General features: G+C 41.4%; 1 protein-coding gene across 3 annotated transcripts in view; it reads left to right on the top strand.

The window, feature by feature from the left end:
- LOC132866169 (interleukin-1 receptor-like 2) overlaps positions 1 to 18816 on the top strand; it is a 43910-nt gene that overhangs the window by 10404 nt on the left and 14690 nt on the right. The window contains exons 2-4 of one of the 3 annotated variants that reach the window (XM_060898772.1): positions 8493 to 8694; positions 11810 to 11981; positions 17209 to 17362. In XM_060898772.1, the coding sequence (XP_060754755.1) occupies positions 8493 to 8694; positions 11810 to 11981; positions 17209 to 17362 (528 nt within the window). Of the gene's footprint in view, positions 1 to 8492; positions 8695 to 11809; positions 11982 to 17208; positions 17363 to 18816 lie in introns of those variants that run through there. The other 2 variants (XM_060898774.1, XM_060898773.1) reach the window with 2 other exon arrangements.

Here is an 18816-nt window from a genome sequence, read left to right as displayed (position 1 = left end):
AGTACCTTCAGAAGATCTACTAGTAGATGTGAATGCTGCTCTGAAGACAATCTCCACAAGAACCATCACTGAGACCAACAAGCTGATACACAGTACAGCAACAGTAATCATGGAGATGCTTGGACACAAGGTGGGCTCGTGACATAAACAGTATCCACCATGGAAGAGACGATTAGAGGCCAAGATAAAGGCAGCAAGGAGAGAAGTTAGCCAGCTAGCTGAACTACAGAAAGGGAACATGGTGAATAAAGGGGCGCCCAGGAAGCAAAACTCACTCTCCATACCAGAGGCACTCGAAACTGCCAAACAGCAACTAACAGCTCTGGCCACCCGGTTGAGGAGATACACTAAGGAAGGAGAGGCCAGGAGAATAAACAAGCTGTTCTCCACTGAACCAGCCAAGGTGTACTCTCAATGGCAGGGGAACAACAACCGGTCAGACCCACCAAGAGCTGAGGTGGAAAAATACTGGAAAGACATATGGGAAAGAAAGGCATCACACAACACCGATGCCCAATGGTTAGTGGACCTAAGAGCTGACCACAGCAACCTCCCAGAACAAGAACCAGTAACCATCTCAATGGCAGACGTCCAAGAAAGAGTGTCAAAGATGAAGAGCTGGACAGCACCAGGCCCCGATATGATCCATACGTACTGGCTGAAGAAGCTAACTGCACTCCATGAACGCCTAGCAGCACAGATGAACCAGCTGCTGAGGGATGGAACCCACCCAGAATGGCTAACCCAAGGCAGGACAGTCCTAATCATGAAGGACCCCCAGAAGGGACCCATCCCATCCAACTACCGGCCAATTACCTGTCTCTGCATAACATGGAAGGCCCTGTCAGGCATCATTGCGGCAAAAATGAGTAAGCATGTGGCTCAATACATGAGCGAGGCACAGAAAGGAATTGGCAGTAACACCAGAGGAGCCAAGCACCAGCTACTGGCCGATAGAACAGTCGCCCGAGACTGTAAGAAGAGACAGACCAACCTGTGCACTGCCTGGATTGACTACAAGAAAGCCTACGACTCAATGCCACACACATGGATACTGGAATGTCTGGAACTGTATAAGATCAACAGGAACCTAAGGACCTTCATACAGAACTCAATGGAAATGTGGAAGACAACCCTAGAGGCCAACTCAAAACCCATTGCCCAAGTCAACATCAAGTGCGGCATATACCAAGGCGATGCGCTATCACCACTGCTGTTCTGCATAGGCCTGAACCCCCTCAGTCGGATCATCACGAAGAGCGGCTACGGGTACCGATTCCGTAGTGGGGCAACAATCAGCCACCTGCTCTACATGGATGACATCAAGCTGTATGCCAGGAATGAGCGAGAAATAGACTCGCTGATCCACACCACCCGGATCTACAGCGATGACATAGGGATGTCATTCGGATTGGACAAGTGTGGCCGGATGGTCTCAAAGAGAGGCAAGATGATCCGGACTGAAGGGATTGACCTACCAGAGGGCAACATAGGTGATATCCAAGACAGCTACAAGTACCTTGGCATCCCACAGGCTAATGGAAACCATGAAGAGGCCACAAGGAAGTCAACCACAGCCAAATACCTCCAGAGAGTAAGGCAGGTCCTGAAAAGTCAGCTGAATGGTAAAAACAAGGTCCGAGCCATCAACATGTACGCACTACCAGTCATCAGATACCCCGCTGGTATCATAAACTGGCCAAAGGAGGAGATAGAAGCCACAGATATCAAGACTAGAAAGCTCCTCACCATGCATGGAGGGTTCCACCCCAAGTCCAGCACCCTGAGACTATACACTAAGCGGAAAGAGGGAGGCCGAGGGCTAGTGAGCGTCAAGACCACGGTCCAGGATGAAACATCGAAAATCCGAGAATACATCAGAAAGATGGCCCCAAAGGATGAACTGCTAAGTGAATGTCTCAGGCAGCAGAACCCTGATGAGAGTGCAGAGGAGGAGGAGGAACAGACAACCTGGAGAGACAAACCCCTACATGGCATGTACCACCGTCAGATAGAGGAAGTGGCTGATATCAAGAAATCCTACCAGTGGCTGGATAATGCAGGACTGACAGACAGCACAGAGGCACTAATCATGGCAGCACAAGAACAGGCCATAAGCACAAGAGCCATAGAGGCCAGGATCTACCAGAGTAGATCAGACCCAAGATGCAGACTGTGCAAAGAAGCCCCTGAAACAGTCCAGCACATAGTAGCAGGGTGTAAGATGCTAGCTGGATCAGCGTACATGGAGAGGCACAACCAAGTGGCTGGGATAGTATACAGAAACATCTGCAACCAGTATGGAATAGAAATACCCAAGTCCCAATGGGCCATACCACAGAAGGTGGCTGAGAACAACAGGGCCAAGATTCTGTGGGACTTCAGCTTCCAGACTGACAAACAGATCCTGGCTAACCAACCGGACATAGTGGTGGTGGACAAAGAGCAGAAGAGGGTGGTGGTGATAGATGTGGCGATCCCAGCTGACGCCAACATCAGGAAGAAGGAACATGAGAAACTTGAGAAGTATCAAGGGTTGAAAGAGCAGCTGGAACGGATGTGGAAGGTCAAGGGTTGCGTGGTCCCCGTGGTAGTGGGGGCACTTGGGGCAGTAACCCCCAAACTGGGAGAGTGGCTCCAGCAAATCCCAGGAACAACATCTGAAGCCTCAGTCCAGAAGAGCGCAGTCCTAGGAACATCGAAGATACTGCGCAGAACCCTCAAACTCCCAGGCCTCTGGTAGAGGACCCGAGTTTGAGGATGACATGGATACCACCCCCCCGCCGGGGGTGAGAAGGAGATTATTTATATATATATATATATATATATATAAAGATTCACTTGACCCAGTCTTAAATGAAAACAGTACAGACAAAACAACAGAAAATAGTAGTCACATGCGTAAAATCACTGAGACCCCAAATTTACCAGGCCCAAAACAAAAGGAAGCCAATTAGGACAAAAAAAAAAAGATTTCAAGTAGCAAGGCACACAGCCAATAAAACAAAACAAAAAACAAAACACACTCACACACACACACAAAAAAAATACAAAATCAAATCAGATCCAACAGGGGAGAAAAAAAACTGCCACTCCAACAGAGCAGGTTATACAGTCATGTATAAATGAAACAACAAGACTGCTCAGACCTGGTAAATGATCTGGCTGATATTTCACCCCAAATGAGTTGCAAAATGAACAAAATAAAAATAAATGGGCGTTCAAATCACTCACAGGTGAGACAATGCGTCAATATTCCCACCCCAGTGAGGAAACCAACCCCTGCTGCAACACGGATGTGATTACCGCCCCACCTGCTGGCGAAAAGCGGCACTGCGCCCAATACAGCCCAGTGCGTCAGTGACTCGTCAGCAACTACGGTAGTTTTCTCCAGGAGCATGCGGTCACGGCACCATTGTAACCGCTGTCTGCGTTGTGGTGTGTTTCTGTGACAAAGGCCGACACTTTCTCAGTGTTTGAATGCACTTTTATTGCCTGTAGGACAGCAAGGAAATCCACTGGTTGGTCACGTTCATATACAGCAGTCTCTCGGCACAGCTTCATGGGAAGAAGTTAGCAAATATTAGCTTAGCCTTTGAGCTAAGGTAGCTAACTATCGTCTCATCTCATTATCTCTAGCCGCTATCTGGAGCCTATCCCAGCTGACTACGGGCGAAAGGGGGGGTACACCCTGACAAGTCGCCAGGTCATCACAGTGCTGACACATAGACACAGACAACCATTCACACTCACATTCACACCTACGGTCAATTTAGAGTCACCAGTTAACCTAACCTGCATGTCTTTGGACTGTGGGGGAAACCGGAGCACCCGGAGGAAACCCACGCGGACACGGGGAGAACATGCAAACTCCGCACAGAAAGGCCTTCGCCGGCCACGGGGCTCGAACCCGGACCTTCTTGCTGTGAGGCGACAGCGCTAACCACTACACCACCATGCCGCCGCTAACTATCGTATCAATATGTAACAACAATACACAACCAATTTGACTCATTCTGCTAAGTGCAATGTGTTCGCCACCTTCTTAAGTATAATATAATTTTAGCTGTGTTATTGTATTACATTATTTTCACAGTTTCAGTACAGTGCTGTGCTTTGAGTAACCTACCATGGGCTCAATCCTCCCGTACTGGTACTGAGGTAACGTCACAGCCAGTATTTATGTGCTGAGGGGAGCCATGGCAACCAGTGAGTGTTCATGATACATATTGTATGTAACAGCAAATCTGATTGCTTGTCACTGTGTCAAGTGGAATCAACAGCTAAACTCTGTTACACTTGGATTAGGGCACACTAATGGGCTAGACACACTAATGGCCCAGTGGCTGGCAGGGGCCTTTCTGTGGGGAGTTGGCATGTTCTCCCTGTGTCTCCATGGGTTTCCTCCAGGTGCTCCGGTTTCCCCCACAGTCCAAAGACATGCAGGTTAGGCTAATTGGTGGCTCTAAATTGATGTGCATGGCTAAATTGATGTAAATTGGTGTGCATGGCTGAGGAAAAAAAAACTCTATAATAATCCAGTAGAAGGTAATGGGAAACCACTACTGTAATGTTCCCTAGACACTTTGATGGCTGAAGCCATCAGAGCAGCCACGTCACTGTAGTGATATGCCAAAATGGATGGATGGAGGATAACATTGCTCCTCCTAGTGGCTTGAATGTGGCAGTCATTTCCAGTACCTCCCAGTTAGGAGTGTTGGTTCTTTATGACAGTGTGGCATATGATTATCCAGGTAATTCTCACTGCACTTGGTAGGTAAGATAAGTAATACAAGAATTGTCATCAAGTCTATTGCGGGGGTCAAAACACAGGCAGGCAAAAGCAATCAAGGATGATCCATGAAAAAATAAGGAAACACAAGAGAGGGTCACAATCAGGAAGTATTAGTCATGGAACTCAGACTTAAAATGATATAAATGCATGATATAAATCAACAAGACTTGGCAAGAAAACAAAATGCAGGAAGGTTTAAATTGACAAACTTATCAAGGGCTTAACAAAAAACAGGTGAGTACAATCAGGATATACACTACTGACATTGTGGCACAAGACTAGACAACAAAAGGCACATGAAACGAAACCAAAGGTCACATAGAGTGTAACTCAAACAAACCATGTGGGCATCTGGGGCAAGTATCACATGCTGCAAGAGGGAAATTCATGACAATGCAAATGTTGACAAGAAGGTGTCCAGCTGATTTTCACTGCCTCTGGTGATTATCCAGGGTTCAGGTTACGGTATATTGCTGCTGTTTTGCCTCTCCTCATATCTGTGTTCGCTCTCTCTCTCTCTCTCTCTCTCTCTCTCTAATGTTGCATTCACGTGGCAACCAAATTGGAAACTAGGTGCCTTGTTTTAATGGATTAATGAACAAATATAATTTTCTTTTAAATAATGGCAAATATACTTGGGGGTTTGTCAATATATCTCTATGCAGCCTCAAAGTATCACTGATGTATGGAAAAAGTCAAAGTCTTTCCCATCCCAGCAACTGGCATTCTCAGGCAGTCTTCCATCCAAGTACTAACCAGCCCTTAAAGAGGCATTCCACCATTGGATGTACTCTTTGGCATCTCGTCTCATTATCTCTAGCCGCTTTATCCTTCTACAGGGTCGCAGGCAAGCTGGAGCCTATCCCAGCTGACTACGGGCGAAAGGCAGGGTACACCCTGGACAAGTCGCCAGGTCATCACACGGCTGACACACAGACACAAACAACCATTCACACTCACGGTCAATTTAGAGTCACCAGTTAACCTAACCTGCATGTCTTTGGACTGTGGGGGAAACCGGAGCACCCGGAGGAAACCCAGGCAGACACGGGGAGAACATGCAAACTCCACACAGAAAGGCCCTCGCCGGCCCCGGGGCTCGAACCCAGGACCTTCTTGCTGCGAGGCGACAGCGCTAACCACTACACCACCGTGACTCTTTGGCATAAAATACAATATACTTTTATGACAACATGACTAGACAGAGAAATCTTTTAGCTTCAAAATGATATATCAAACATAATTTTTTGTTTCACTACCGCGCGGAAATTAAAAGGGTAGGTGACTTTGGTCGCAAAATTAATATACTTGTCGTTGTCAAAAAATTATGTTTGATATATCATTTTGAAGCTAAAAGATTTCTCTGTCTAGTCATGTTGTCATAAAAGTATATTGTATTTTATGCCAAAGAGTACATCCAATGGTGGAATGCCTCTTTAAGGCAGCATCGATATCTGTTTCTATAGCCCTCAGCCACTCGCCTATTACATAGCTAGGGTTACAGTGGGGGGCTGGTTCTCTGGTAACCATGAGAGTTTGACTCCCTACTCACATGTGTATTGTGGTGTGGCTCGCCAGGTGGCAGTAGGTACCATTTTTATCATGGTCTTTGGTATGACCTGACCAGGAGTCGAACTCACAATGTCCTGGTCAAGAGACGGACACACTAACCACTCGGCCAACTCACAGTGATGTGCGGGAAGCAAGGAATATAATTGTAATAGATGGTGGGACGCAAGTTGAGAATCTCATTTAGGGCACCCATACTCAAAAAAAAAAAAAAATATATATATATATATATATTAGAATTTTCTGATACAATTATGCACAGTGTAAAGATGCTTATACATTACAAAGAGCTCTGTGGTAACAATCCTCCAATATGCAGTCATTTTTAAAAATATATAAAGATACTGCATACAGTGGTGCTTGAAAGTTTGTGAACCCTTTAGAATTTTCTACATTTCTGCATAAATATGACCTAAAACATCATCAGATTTTCACACAAGTCCTAAAAGTAGATAAAGAGAACCCAATTAAACAAATGAGACAAATATATTATACTTGGTCATTTATTTATTGAGGAAAATGATCCAATATTACATATCTGTGAGTGGCAAAAGTATGTGAACCTTTGCTTTCAGTATCTGGTGTGACCCCCTTGTGCAACAATAACTGCAACTAAACGTTTCCGGTAATTGTTGATCAGTCCTGCACACTGGCTTGGAGGAATTTTAGCCCATTCCTCCATACAGAACAGCTTCAACTCTGGGATGTTGGTGAGTTTCCTCACATGAACTGCTCACTTCAGGTCCTTCCACAACATTTCAATTGGATTAAGGTCAGGACTTTGACTTGGCCATTCCAAAACATTAACTTTATTCTTCTTTAACCATTCTTTGGTAGAACGACTTGTGTGCTTAGGGTCGTTGTCTTGCTGCATGACCCACCTTCTCTTGAGATTCAGTTCATGGACAGATGTCCTGACATTTCCCTTTAGAATTCGCTGGTATAATTCAGAATTTATTGTTCCATCAATGATGGCAAGCTGTCCTGGCCCAGATGCAGCAAAACAGGCCCAAACCATGATACTACCACCACCACTACCACCATGTTTCACAGATGGGATAAGGTTCTTATGCTGGAATGCAGTGTTTTCCTTTCTCCAAACATAACGCTTCTCATTTAAACCAAAAAGTTCTATTTTGGTCTCATCCATCCACAAAAAAATTTTCCAGTAGCCTTCTGGCTTGTCCATGTGATCTTTAGCAAACTGCAGACGACCAGCAATGTTCTTTTTGGAGAGCAGTGGCTTTCTCTTTGCAACCCTGCCATGCACACCATTGTTGTTCAGTGTTCTCCTGATCGTGGACTCATGAACATTAACATTAGCCAATGTGAGAGAGACCTTCAGTTGCTTAGAAGTTACCCTGGGATTCTTTGAGAACTCGCTGACTATTACATGCCTTGCTCTTGGAGTGATCTTTGTTGGTCGACCGCTCCTGGGGAGGGTAACGATGGTTTTGAATTTCCTCCATTTGTACACAATCTGTCTGACTGTGGATTGGTGGAGTCCAAACTCTTTAGAGATGGTTTTGTAACCTTTTCCAGCCTGATGAGCATCAACAACGCTTTTTCTGAGGCCCTCAGAAATCTCCTTTGCCCGTGCCATGATACACTTCCACAAACATGTGTTGTGAAGATCAAACTTTGATAGATCCCTGTTCTTTAAATAAAACAGGGTGCCCACTCACACCTGATTGTCATCCCATTGATTGAAAACACCTGACTCTAATTTCACCTTCAAATTAACTGCTAATCCTAGAGGTTCACATACTTTTGCCACTCATAGATATGTAATATTGGTTCGTTTTCCTTAATAAATAAATGACCAAGTATAATATTTTTGTCTCATTTGTTTAACTGGGTTCTCTTTATCTACTTTTAGGACTTGTGTGAAAATCTGATGATGATGTTTTAAGTCATATTTATGCAGAAATATAGAAAATTCTAAAGGGTTCACAAACTTTCAAGCACCATTGTATATACAGATTACATGAATATATAACAACAACTTCAGCTCTGTCATGGATTGACTTTATAACCGCAACAACAATAATATTACTTCAGAAGAACAAGGCTAGTAACAATGAGAAGAATAATCAGCATTAATACATTTATTTACCTTCTTTCACAGAGCCCCAGGTTGGACAAACCACTGTTAAAGGTCATGCTGTTGTTCTCGTCTGTGAATCCAAACTGGACTATGAAAACTCAACGTTTACTTGGACTAAAGATAACCACACTTTAGAACCAGGCCCACGTATTCGAATGGAAGGTGATGTATTGTGGCTTTTAAACACTACACTATCTGATGGAGGCCTTTATATATGCCAAAGGTAAGGGAAATCATAAACTTAAACCCATTTTACTGCCGCTTTCCTCAGTGTATCACTTAAATAAAAACATTATCTGTTACTTTAACACAATACATTATTCAATTCAGTTCAATACTGTGGAATATAATTCAAAAATTCATCAAGTGTAAGACATTATAAGAACACTAAGACATTATTCAACATTATAAATATTAATTCCACCATGTACATGTTCATTTAACATGCTTTTTATAATCCTACATCAAAATACAGTGACTTCTTTATATTCCTTCATAGGAACAGATCAGGTCATCTACTGAGAGTATGTAGGCAAACGTTTCTTGATTAATATACATTATAGATGGCATAGTCAGTATCCAGAATATTCCAGAGCCCCATGATGCCCATGTTCAAAACTGTGAAGTATACTGTTCCAGAATTATTGGCACCCATGGTACAGATGAAAAAAAAAATTTTTTTTTTCTTCGAATATGTTTGCTTTAAGATTAGCTTTATGTCATATTCTTAGTGTGGGCAAAAATTATGCAAATTAACCACCAAGACAGTTGTTCATAACATATTATACATATATACTGTACATACTGTAAATACTAATGGAATTGACTATATGAGTTAACTAATGCTAATGATAAATACACTAGTGATTAGCGTGTCCGCCTCTTGACTGGAAGATCGTGAGTTCTACTCGTGGTCGGCTGGTGCATACTACCATCTGGCAAGGCACGCTGCAATGCAGATGCGAGTGGGGAAGTCAAACTCTCATGGTTACCAGAGGACTAGCCCTCCACTAGTGGCCGAGGGCTATTGAAATGGAGATCGGTGCCGCACCCATACGCCTTAAAGAGTTGGTTAGTGCTGGGACAGGAGACTGTCTGGGAAGACCAGATTCTGGCATGAGAGGGACTTTGACTTGACTTGAATGATGAATACAAATGCAGCATTTCTGCACTGCTCCTCTTCCATGGACTTTTGCCTTTTTTAGTGGAGAATGAAAATAAGAAAGTATTTAAAAGTAAAAAGAATGTTTGGCTAGCTACAATGGGTTGGAACAACCTAAAATTAAAAAAAAAATTAAAATAAATAAATGAATAAAATAAAATAAAAAGCTCAGTAACACATCAGAACATGATAACTGTAGATATTTGTGTCATTTGATAGTAAACACAATAACTGTAGCACTGAGTTATTGAAAATGATAAACCAGCCAAAACAAGCTCTAAACAAACCTTAGATGAAAATATTGCATATAACCTTTAATTTAACCCACCAATCAGCTCTCTCTTTATGAATACCGTCTACTAGTACGTTACCATGTTGCACCATATACAGTGGGGCAAAAAAGTATTTAGTCAGTCACCAATTGTGCAAGTTCTCCCACTTAAAAAGATGAGGCCTGTAATTTTCATCATAGGTACACTTCAACTGTGAGAGACAAAATGAGAAAAAAAAAATCCAGAAAATCACATTGTCTGATTTTTAAAGAATTTATTTGCAAATTATGGTGGAAAATAAGTATTTGGTCAGTAACAAAAGTTTATCTCAATACTTTGTTATATACACTTTGTTGGCAATGACAGAGGTCAAACGTTTTGTGTAAGTCTTCACAAGGTTTTCACACACTGTTGCTGGTATTTTGGCCCATTCCTCCATGCAGATCTCCTCTAGAGCAGTGATGTTTTGGGGCTGTCGCTGGGCAACACGGACTTTCAACTCCCAACAAAGATTTTCTATGGGGTTGAGATCTGGAGACTGGCTAGGCCACTCCAGGACCTTGAAATGCTTCTTACGAAGCCACTCCTTCATTGCCCAGGCGGTGTGTTTGGGATCATTGTCATGCTGAAAGACCCAGCCACGTTTCATCTTCAATGCCCTTGCTGATGGAAGGAGGTTTTCACTCAAAATCTCACGATACATGGCCCCATTCATTCTTTCCTTTACACGGATCAGTCGTCCTGGTCCCTTTGCAGAAAAACAGCCCCATAGCATGATGTTTCCACCCCCATGCTTCACAGTAGGTATGGTGATCTTTGGATGCAACTCAGCATTCTTTCTCCTCCAAACACGACAAGTTGAGTTTTTACCAAAAAGTTCTATTTTGGTTTCATCTGACCGTATGACATTCTCCCAATCCTCTTCTAGATCATCCAAATGCTCTCTAGCAAACTTCAGACGGGCCTGGACATGTACTGGCTTAAGCAGGGGGACACGTCTGGCACTGCAGGATTTGAGTCCCTGGCGGCGTAGTGTGTTACTGATGGTAGCCTTTGTTACTTTGGCCCCAGCTCTCTGCAGGTCATTCACTAGGTCCCCCCATGTGGTTCTGGGATTTTTGCTCACCGTTCTTGTGATCATTTTGACCCCACGGGGTGAGATCTTGCGTGGAGCCCCAGATCGAGGGAGATTATCAGTGGTCTTGTATGTTTTCCATTTTCCAATAATTGCTCCCACAGTTGATTTCTTCACACCAAGCTGCTTACCTATTGCAGATTCAGTCTTCCCAGCCTGGTGCAGGTCTACAATTTTGTTTCTGGTGTCCTTTGACAGCTCTTTGGTCTTGGCCATAGTGGAGTTTGGAGTGTGACTGTTTGAGGTTGTGGACAGGTGTCTTTTATACTGATAACGAGTTCAAACAGGTGCCATTAATACAGGTAACGAGTGGAGGACAGAGGAGCCTCTTAAAGAAGAAGTTACAGGTCTGTGAGAGCCAGAAATCTTGCTTGTTTGTGGGTGACCAAATACTTATTTTACCGAGGAATTTACCAATTAATTCATTAAAAATCCTACAATGTGGTTTCCTGGATTCTTTCCCCCCATTCTGTCTCTGATAGTTGAAGTGTACCTATGATGAAAATTACAGGCCTCTCTCATCTTTTTAAGTGGGAGAACTTGCACAACTGGTGGCTGACTAAATACTTTTTTGCCCCACTGTATATTGTTCGCTTTTTTGTCAGATAATAATGACAAAGATTAATAATAAGATTACCATTTGGCTTGATAAATTGGATTGATGGTTCATTACAACCTTATGCATACATCAACTTGATAATTACATGAATTTAATTGAATCAAACTTTGGAAAAATGACTGTGGAAGTTGTGCATTCTGTGTCCAACAGCACCAACTCAACTTTCAGCATGAAATCACAAGTGTTCCTGTCTGTTGAGGACGGACCTTGTCCAAGTCCCAGTGACATAAACCTGGCAATGGAGGAAACCAACATCACTCTTTCCTGTACTGAAGAATTCGTTCCATTTCTGGGCCAGAGATTGCAAGTGCAGTGGTGGAAGGTCAGACATGATAACGTGTCTATGAATACTTGGGTTTTGGTCATCTAGGTCAGTCTGAAATGTTGTGGTAAATCTGGGTAGCTGATGTATGGGAATTCACACCTTTCGGGTCATGATATTGTATTGCTTGTAAGTAGACAATAAATAGTGTCACAAAATGCCCTCTCTATCCAAGTAGAATCACACACAAAGTGAGATAATAAATAATTACTATTCTACAATTGTATGTTGTAAAGAAAGAAAGAAAGCACAACTTTATTCATCACACACTTGTGAAATTTCCTTTCTGCATTTAACCCATCTGAAGCAGTGAACACACACATGCACACACACGTAAGCAATGAGCACATACACATACCCAGAGCAGTGGGTAAAGTCATACAGTATTCAGTGTGTTAAGTATGTGAGAATATTATGAATATTCTCATACACTTGATGGGTACAGGATAATTTATATGATTACAGCAGCAGTTATTAGGTACAAATCTACTAGTGCATCTAAAAAAAATTTAAAATATTGTGGAAAAGTTCATTTTTTCATAATTTAATTCAAAAAGGTAAACTTCCATATATTCTATATTAATTACACAGAAAGTGAAATATTTCAAGCCCTTTTTTGTTTTAATTTTGATGATTATGGCTTATAGCTCATGAAAATCAGAAATACAGTATCTCAAATGATTAGAATATTTCCTAAGATCAATCAAAAAAGGATTTACAATACAGAAATGTCCAACTTCTGAAAAGTATGTTCATTTACACACTCAAGACTTGGTTGGGGCTTCTTTACCACGAATTACTGCATCAGTGCGGCATGGCATGGAGGCGATCAGCCTGTGGCACTACTGAGATGTTATTGAAGCCCAGGTTGCTTTGATAGAGGACTTCAGCTTATCTGAATTTTGGGGTCAGGTGTTTCTCATCTTCCTCCTGACAATACCCTGACAATTAATATACCCTAAATTATTAATTCCTCTACTACTAGAATTTTTCTTTCTGAATGTGTCTGCATATTTTGGTGTTATGGTTTTGTGAACTTAGGATAATTATGCTACTTCACCTATATTAAAAAAATCAACCATATTCTGTCCTCTCCAAAATAAAATAAAGCTTTGGGCAAGTGGAATTGTTTTTCAGGCAAGTATGTTTTGGGTGCTGCTCACCCATTGGGCAAGTAAGGCTGGGAGATTTTTTCGAGGACTGAAATGTTTAACTTCATTACTTTTGAAGGCATCTTTGTTTCACAGCATTTATTTACATGCACCTAAGACTTTTGCAAAGTACAGTATATACTGTACACAAATGAAAAAGTGAAAATACTAGAACACATTGATCAGACATGACTGGGAGGACAATACTTTCCCCTCCAAACATGTGTCCTTCCTTTGAACCCATCATCTCCTTTTATTTTCCTCTTCTTCCTCATATAATACAACCCCGATTCCAAAAAAGTTGGGACAAAGTACAAATTGTAAATAAAAACGGAATGCAATAATTTACAAATCTCAAAACTGATATTGTATTCACAATAGAACATAGACAACATATCAAATGTTGAAAGTGAGATATTTTGAAATCTCATGCCAAATATTGGCTCATTTGAAATTTCATGACAGCAACACATCTCAAAAAATTTGGGACGGGGCAATAAGAGGCTGGAAAAGTTAAAGGTACAAAAAAGGAACAGCTGGAGGACCAAATTGCAACTCATTAGGTCAATTGGCAATAGGTCATTAACATGACTGGGTATAAAAAGAGCATCTTGGAGTGGCAGCGGCTCTCAGAAGTAAAGATGGGAAGAGGATCACCAATCCCCCCAATTCTGCGCCGACAAGTAGTGGAGCAATATCAGAAAGGAGTTCGACAGTGTAAAATTGCAAAGAGTTTGAACATATCATCATCTACAGTGCATAATATCATCAAAAGATTCAGAGAATCTGGAAGAATCTCAGTGCGTAAGGGTCAAGGCCGGAAAACCATACTGGGTGCCTGTGATCTTCGGGCCCTTAGACGGCACTGCATCACATACAGGCATGCTTCTGTATTGGAAATCACAAAATGGGCTCAGGAATATTTCCAGAGAACATTATCTGTGAACACAATTCACCGTGCCATCCGCCGTTGCCAGCTACAACTCTATAGTTCAAAGAAGAAACCGTATCTAAACATGATCCAGAAGCGCAGACGTCTTCTCTGGGCCAAGGCTCATTTAAAATGGACTGTGGCAAAGTGGAAAACTGTTCTGTGGTCAGATGAATCAAAATTTGAAGTTCTTTATGGAAATCAGGGACACCGTGTCATTCGGACTAAAGAGGAGAAGGACGACCCAAGTTGTTATCAGCGCTCAGTTCAGAAGCCTGCATCTCTGATGGTATGGGGTTTCATTAGTGCGTGTGGCATGGGCAGCTTACACATCTGGAAAGACACCACCAATGCTGAAAGGTATATCCAGGTTCTAGAGCAACATATGCTCCCATCCAGATGACGTCTCTTTCAGGGAAGACCTTGCATTTTCCAACATGACAATGCCAAACCACATACTGCATCAATTACAGCATCATGGCTGCGTAGAAGGAGGGTCCGGGTACTGAACTGGCCAGCCTGCAGTCCAGATCTTTCACCCAGAGAAAACATTTGGCACATCATAAAATGGAAGATATGACAAAAAAGACCTAAGACAGTTGAGCAACTAGAATCCTACATTAGACAAGAATGGGTTAACATTCCTATCCCTAAACTTGAGCAACTTGTCTCCTCAGTCCCCAGACGTTTACAGACTGTTGTAAAGAGAAAAGGGGATGTCTCACAGTGGTAAACATGGCCTTGTCCCAACTTTTTTGAGATGTGTTGTTGTCATGAAATTTAAAATCACCTAATTTTTCTCTTTAAATTATAAATTTTCTCAGTTTAAACATTTGATATGTCATCTATGTTCTATTCTGAATAAAATATGGAATTTTGAAACTTCCACATCATTGCATTCCGTTTTTATTTACAATTTGTACTTTGTCCCAACTTTTTTGGAATCGGGGTTGTACAAGTCCAGCTGCCAAAACATACCATAGGTTACTTTCCTTTTGTAGTGAATTAAAATAATTAATGAGACTGTCCTTTTATGTGGATATAATTTCTTATTAACAGAAATCATGATATCGGACCAGAGACCAAATATACTGTCTAGCCAAAAAAAAAGTCTCCATTTGGATTAAAATAAGCAATCACTTAAAGGAACAGTCCACCGTACTTCCATAATGAAATATGTTCTTCTCTGAATTGAGACGAGCTGATCCGTACCTCTCCGAGCTTTGTGCGACCTCCCAGTCAGTCAGACACGCTGTCACTCCTGTTAGCAATGTAGCTAGGATCAGCATGGCCAACGGTATTTTTTGGGGCTGTAGTTAGATGCGACCAAACTCTTCCGCGTTTTTCCTGTTTACATAGGTTTATATGACCAGTGACATGAAACAAAGTTCAGTTACACAAATTGAAACGTGGCGATTTTCTATGCTATGGAAAGTCCGCACTATAATGACAGGCGTACTAACACCTTCTGCGCGCTTCGACAGCGCATTGATACCTTCACTCAGGAGTCAATCAATCAATGCGCTGTCGAAGCGCGCAGAAGGTGTTAGTACGCCTGTCATTATAGTGCAGACTTTCCATAGCATAGAAAATCGCCACGTTTCAATTTGTGTAACTGAACTTTGTTTCATGTCACTGGTCATATAAACCTATGTAAACAGGAAAAACGCGGAAGAGTTTGGTCGCATCTAACTACAGCCCCAAAAAATACCATTGGCTATGCTGAGCCTAGCTACATTGCTAACAGGAGTGACAGTACGTCTGACTGACTGGGAGGTCGCACAAAGCTCGGAGAGGTACGGATCAGTTCGTCTCAATTCAGAGAAGAACATATTTCATTATGGAAGTACGGTGGACTGTTCCTTTAAGAGCTTTTGATTGGATAATAACTGTAGTGATTAATATGTTTCAGCTGGCAACAATTATTTTAACCCTAACTGATGCAGTGAGTAGCTTCTCATTTCTTAAACAGACATGTCAGAAGATGTTTCCTGTGCTCAAGGAAAATATGTTACTGTGTTTCAGAAGGGTCAAATTATCAGCCAGCATCAAGCAAAGAAAACAACTAAGGAGATTGCTGAAATGACTGGAATTGGGTTAAGAACTGTACAACGCATTATTAAAACCTGGAAGGATAGTGGTGAACTGATAACATCTTGAAAAAAAACATCATAAAAATCATCATAAGAGCATTTTTACATGCACAGTGTGACAAGAACTCACAGGATTGGGACTAAACAGCTGTGTGGCACTTGTTTGTGAGGCTAATCAGAAGAAAAGGCTTCAGTTTGCTAGGGAGCAAAAATATTAGACTCTGGAGCAATGAAAAAAAGGTCTGATGAGTCCAGATTGATCCTGTTCCACAGTGATCAGCGCATGAGGGTAAGAAGGGAAGCGCATGAAGCAATAGACCTATCATGCATAGTGCAATGTTATGATCTGGGGTTGCTTCAGTTGGTCAGGTCGATGCTAAGCAACATCATGTGGCAATAAACTGATGTCAGCTGACTACCTGAATGCACTGAATGACCAGAGATAGGTTTCCCAAAAGCCTCTTAATGCTAAAAGCATCTTAACTAGGAGAGTTCATTGTGCTGCTCGCGCTACCATTTAATAATTTGTGCTGTGATGCTTTTGGGAAACTCGGCACAGGTTACCCCATTAATGGATTTTTTTCTTCACTGATGGTGTGGGCATATTCCAGGATGACAATGTCAGGATTCATCAGCCTCATATTGTAACAGCAGTTCACAGAGCATGAGGAATCATTTTCACATATGAATTGGCCACCACAGAATCCTGACCTTAACCCCATTGAAAGTCTTTGGGATGTGCTGGAGACGACTTTGTAGAGTGGTTCGACTCTCCCACTGTCAAGACAAGATCCTGGTAAAAAATAAAAATAAAAATGCATCTCTGGATGGCAATAAATGTTGTGATTTTGCATAAGTTGTCGAAACAATGCCGTGGCAAGTGTGTGCCATAATCAAAGAGAAAGGCGAGCCAACAAAATATTAGTGTGGGACTTTTTTTTTTTTTTGGCCAGGCAGTATATAGTCCAAGAGCATAAGTATAAAGACATAGATTTAAAAAAAAAAGAAAGGAGAAAAGTATGTTAATTTTCTTTAAATGCCCTTTTTTACAGGACTGTAAGTCAACAGGCATACAAGGCAGCGAATTGAGTCTTTTGAACGTATCCATGAGCAACCAAGGCAACTACACCTGTCTGGTCATCTTTAGATACGAAGACACAAACTACACAGCATCTCGCACCTTTCAGCTCATAGTGTTAAAGAAAGGTGAGTGAATGTCTATATGAAGAAATTAATGAATGTTAATCCCTATTTGCTTGATTCCTAGTAATATATACACTACCATTCAAAAGTTTGGGGTCACTTTGAAATGTCCTTATTTTTGAAAGAAAAGCACTGTTCTTTTCAATGAAGATCACTTTAAACTAATCAGAAATCCACTCTATACATTGCTGATGTGGTAAATGACTATTCTAGCTGCAAATGTCTGGTTTTTGGTGCAATATCTCCATAGGTGTAGAGAGGCCCATTTCCAGCAACTCTCACTCCAGTGTTCTAATGGTACAATGTGTTTGCTCATTGCCTCAGAAGGCTAATGGATGATTAGAAAACCCTTGTACAATCATGTTAGCACAGCTGAAAACAGTTGAGCTCTTTAGAGAAGCTATAAAACTGACCTTCCTTTGAGCAGATTGAGTTTCTGGAGCATCACATTTGTGGGGTCGATTAAATGCTCAAAATGGCCAGAAAAATGTCTTGACTATATTTTCTATTCATTTTACAACTTATGGTGGTAAATAAAAGTGTGACTTTTCATGGAAAACACAAAATTGTCTGGGTGACCCCAAACTTTTGAACGGTAGTGTATGAGTATAAATATGATAGGAAATCGCGCGTGCTGATTGGTTGATAAATTCTGACTATTTCTCGATAATCACCTCAAGTGACTCATCAAAATGGCAGCCAGTCGCTTTGTCACTGTAAGTGAGGAAGAATTAGAAATTATGAAAGAAAACGTTGTTCCTAAAAGCACTAAAGATGCTTCAAAGTTTGGTCTAAAAATATTCAAAGGTAAGGTGGAATTGTGATTTATTTTATCAATTTCAAAACAAAGTATTTTATGTGAGTCGGCATAGATAAGTGACACAAGCCTGTGCGCATTACATTTGCATGCTGCTTTTGAAGTTTGAAATTTTTTTTCAAATGTGATTTTAAAAAAAAAGAATTTAAACTCACCTGTGTATTTATACCTAAACAATTATCCGCCTCAGGCTCAATGAATATGGGTGAATAATAACTGTGACTTTGTCTCAGTTATTATTCGCCGATATTCACTTCACCTTCAGCAAATAATTGTTAAATAAACAGAAGTACACGACTGCAGTATATGCAAAAGTTTGCGTATTTAAAGTCATGAACCAGCAAGACAGGAGTTTGGCTTTACACAAGGTCCTTCATTACATGTTTAAATGTGATATGAATCTCTTTTATTTTAGAACACTTGCATGAATGCATAAACAATTATAAAGCACACCAAGATTTAAAAATCATTTGTATTAAAAATCAACTGAAGGTAGCAGGAATCAAGTAAAATTAAACTTTAAAACAGAGAGAGAGAGAGAGAATCCATGAAAAACAAATGGCATGGGCCACCAACAGGAAAATCAGGTAACACTACTCCACATAATTCACTACTTGCAGGACTGCTTCATGGTTATATG

Source organism: Neoarius graeffei, chromosome 18, assembly GCF_027579695.1.
Source record: "Neoarius graeffei isolate fNeoGra1 chromosome 18, fNeoGra1.pri, whole genome shotgun sequence".
Taxonomy (NCBI): Eukaryota; Metazoa; Chordata; class Actinopteri; order Siluriformes; family Ariidae; genus Neoarius; species Neoarius graeffei.
Note: the sequence above shows the minus strand (reverse complement) of the source record. Positions and strands in the feature narration are given on the sequence as shown.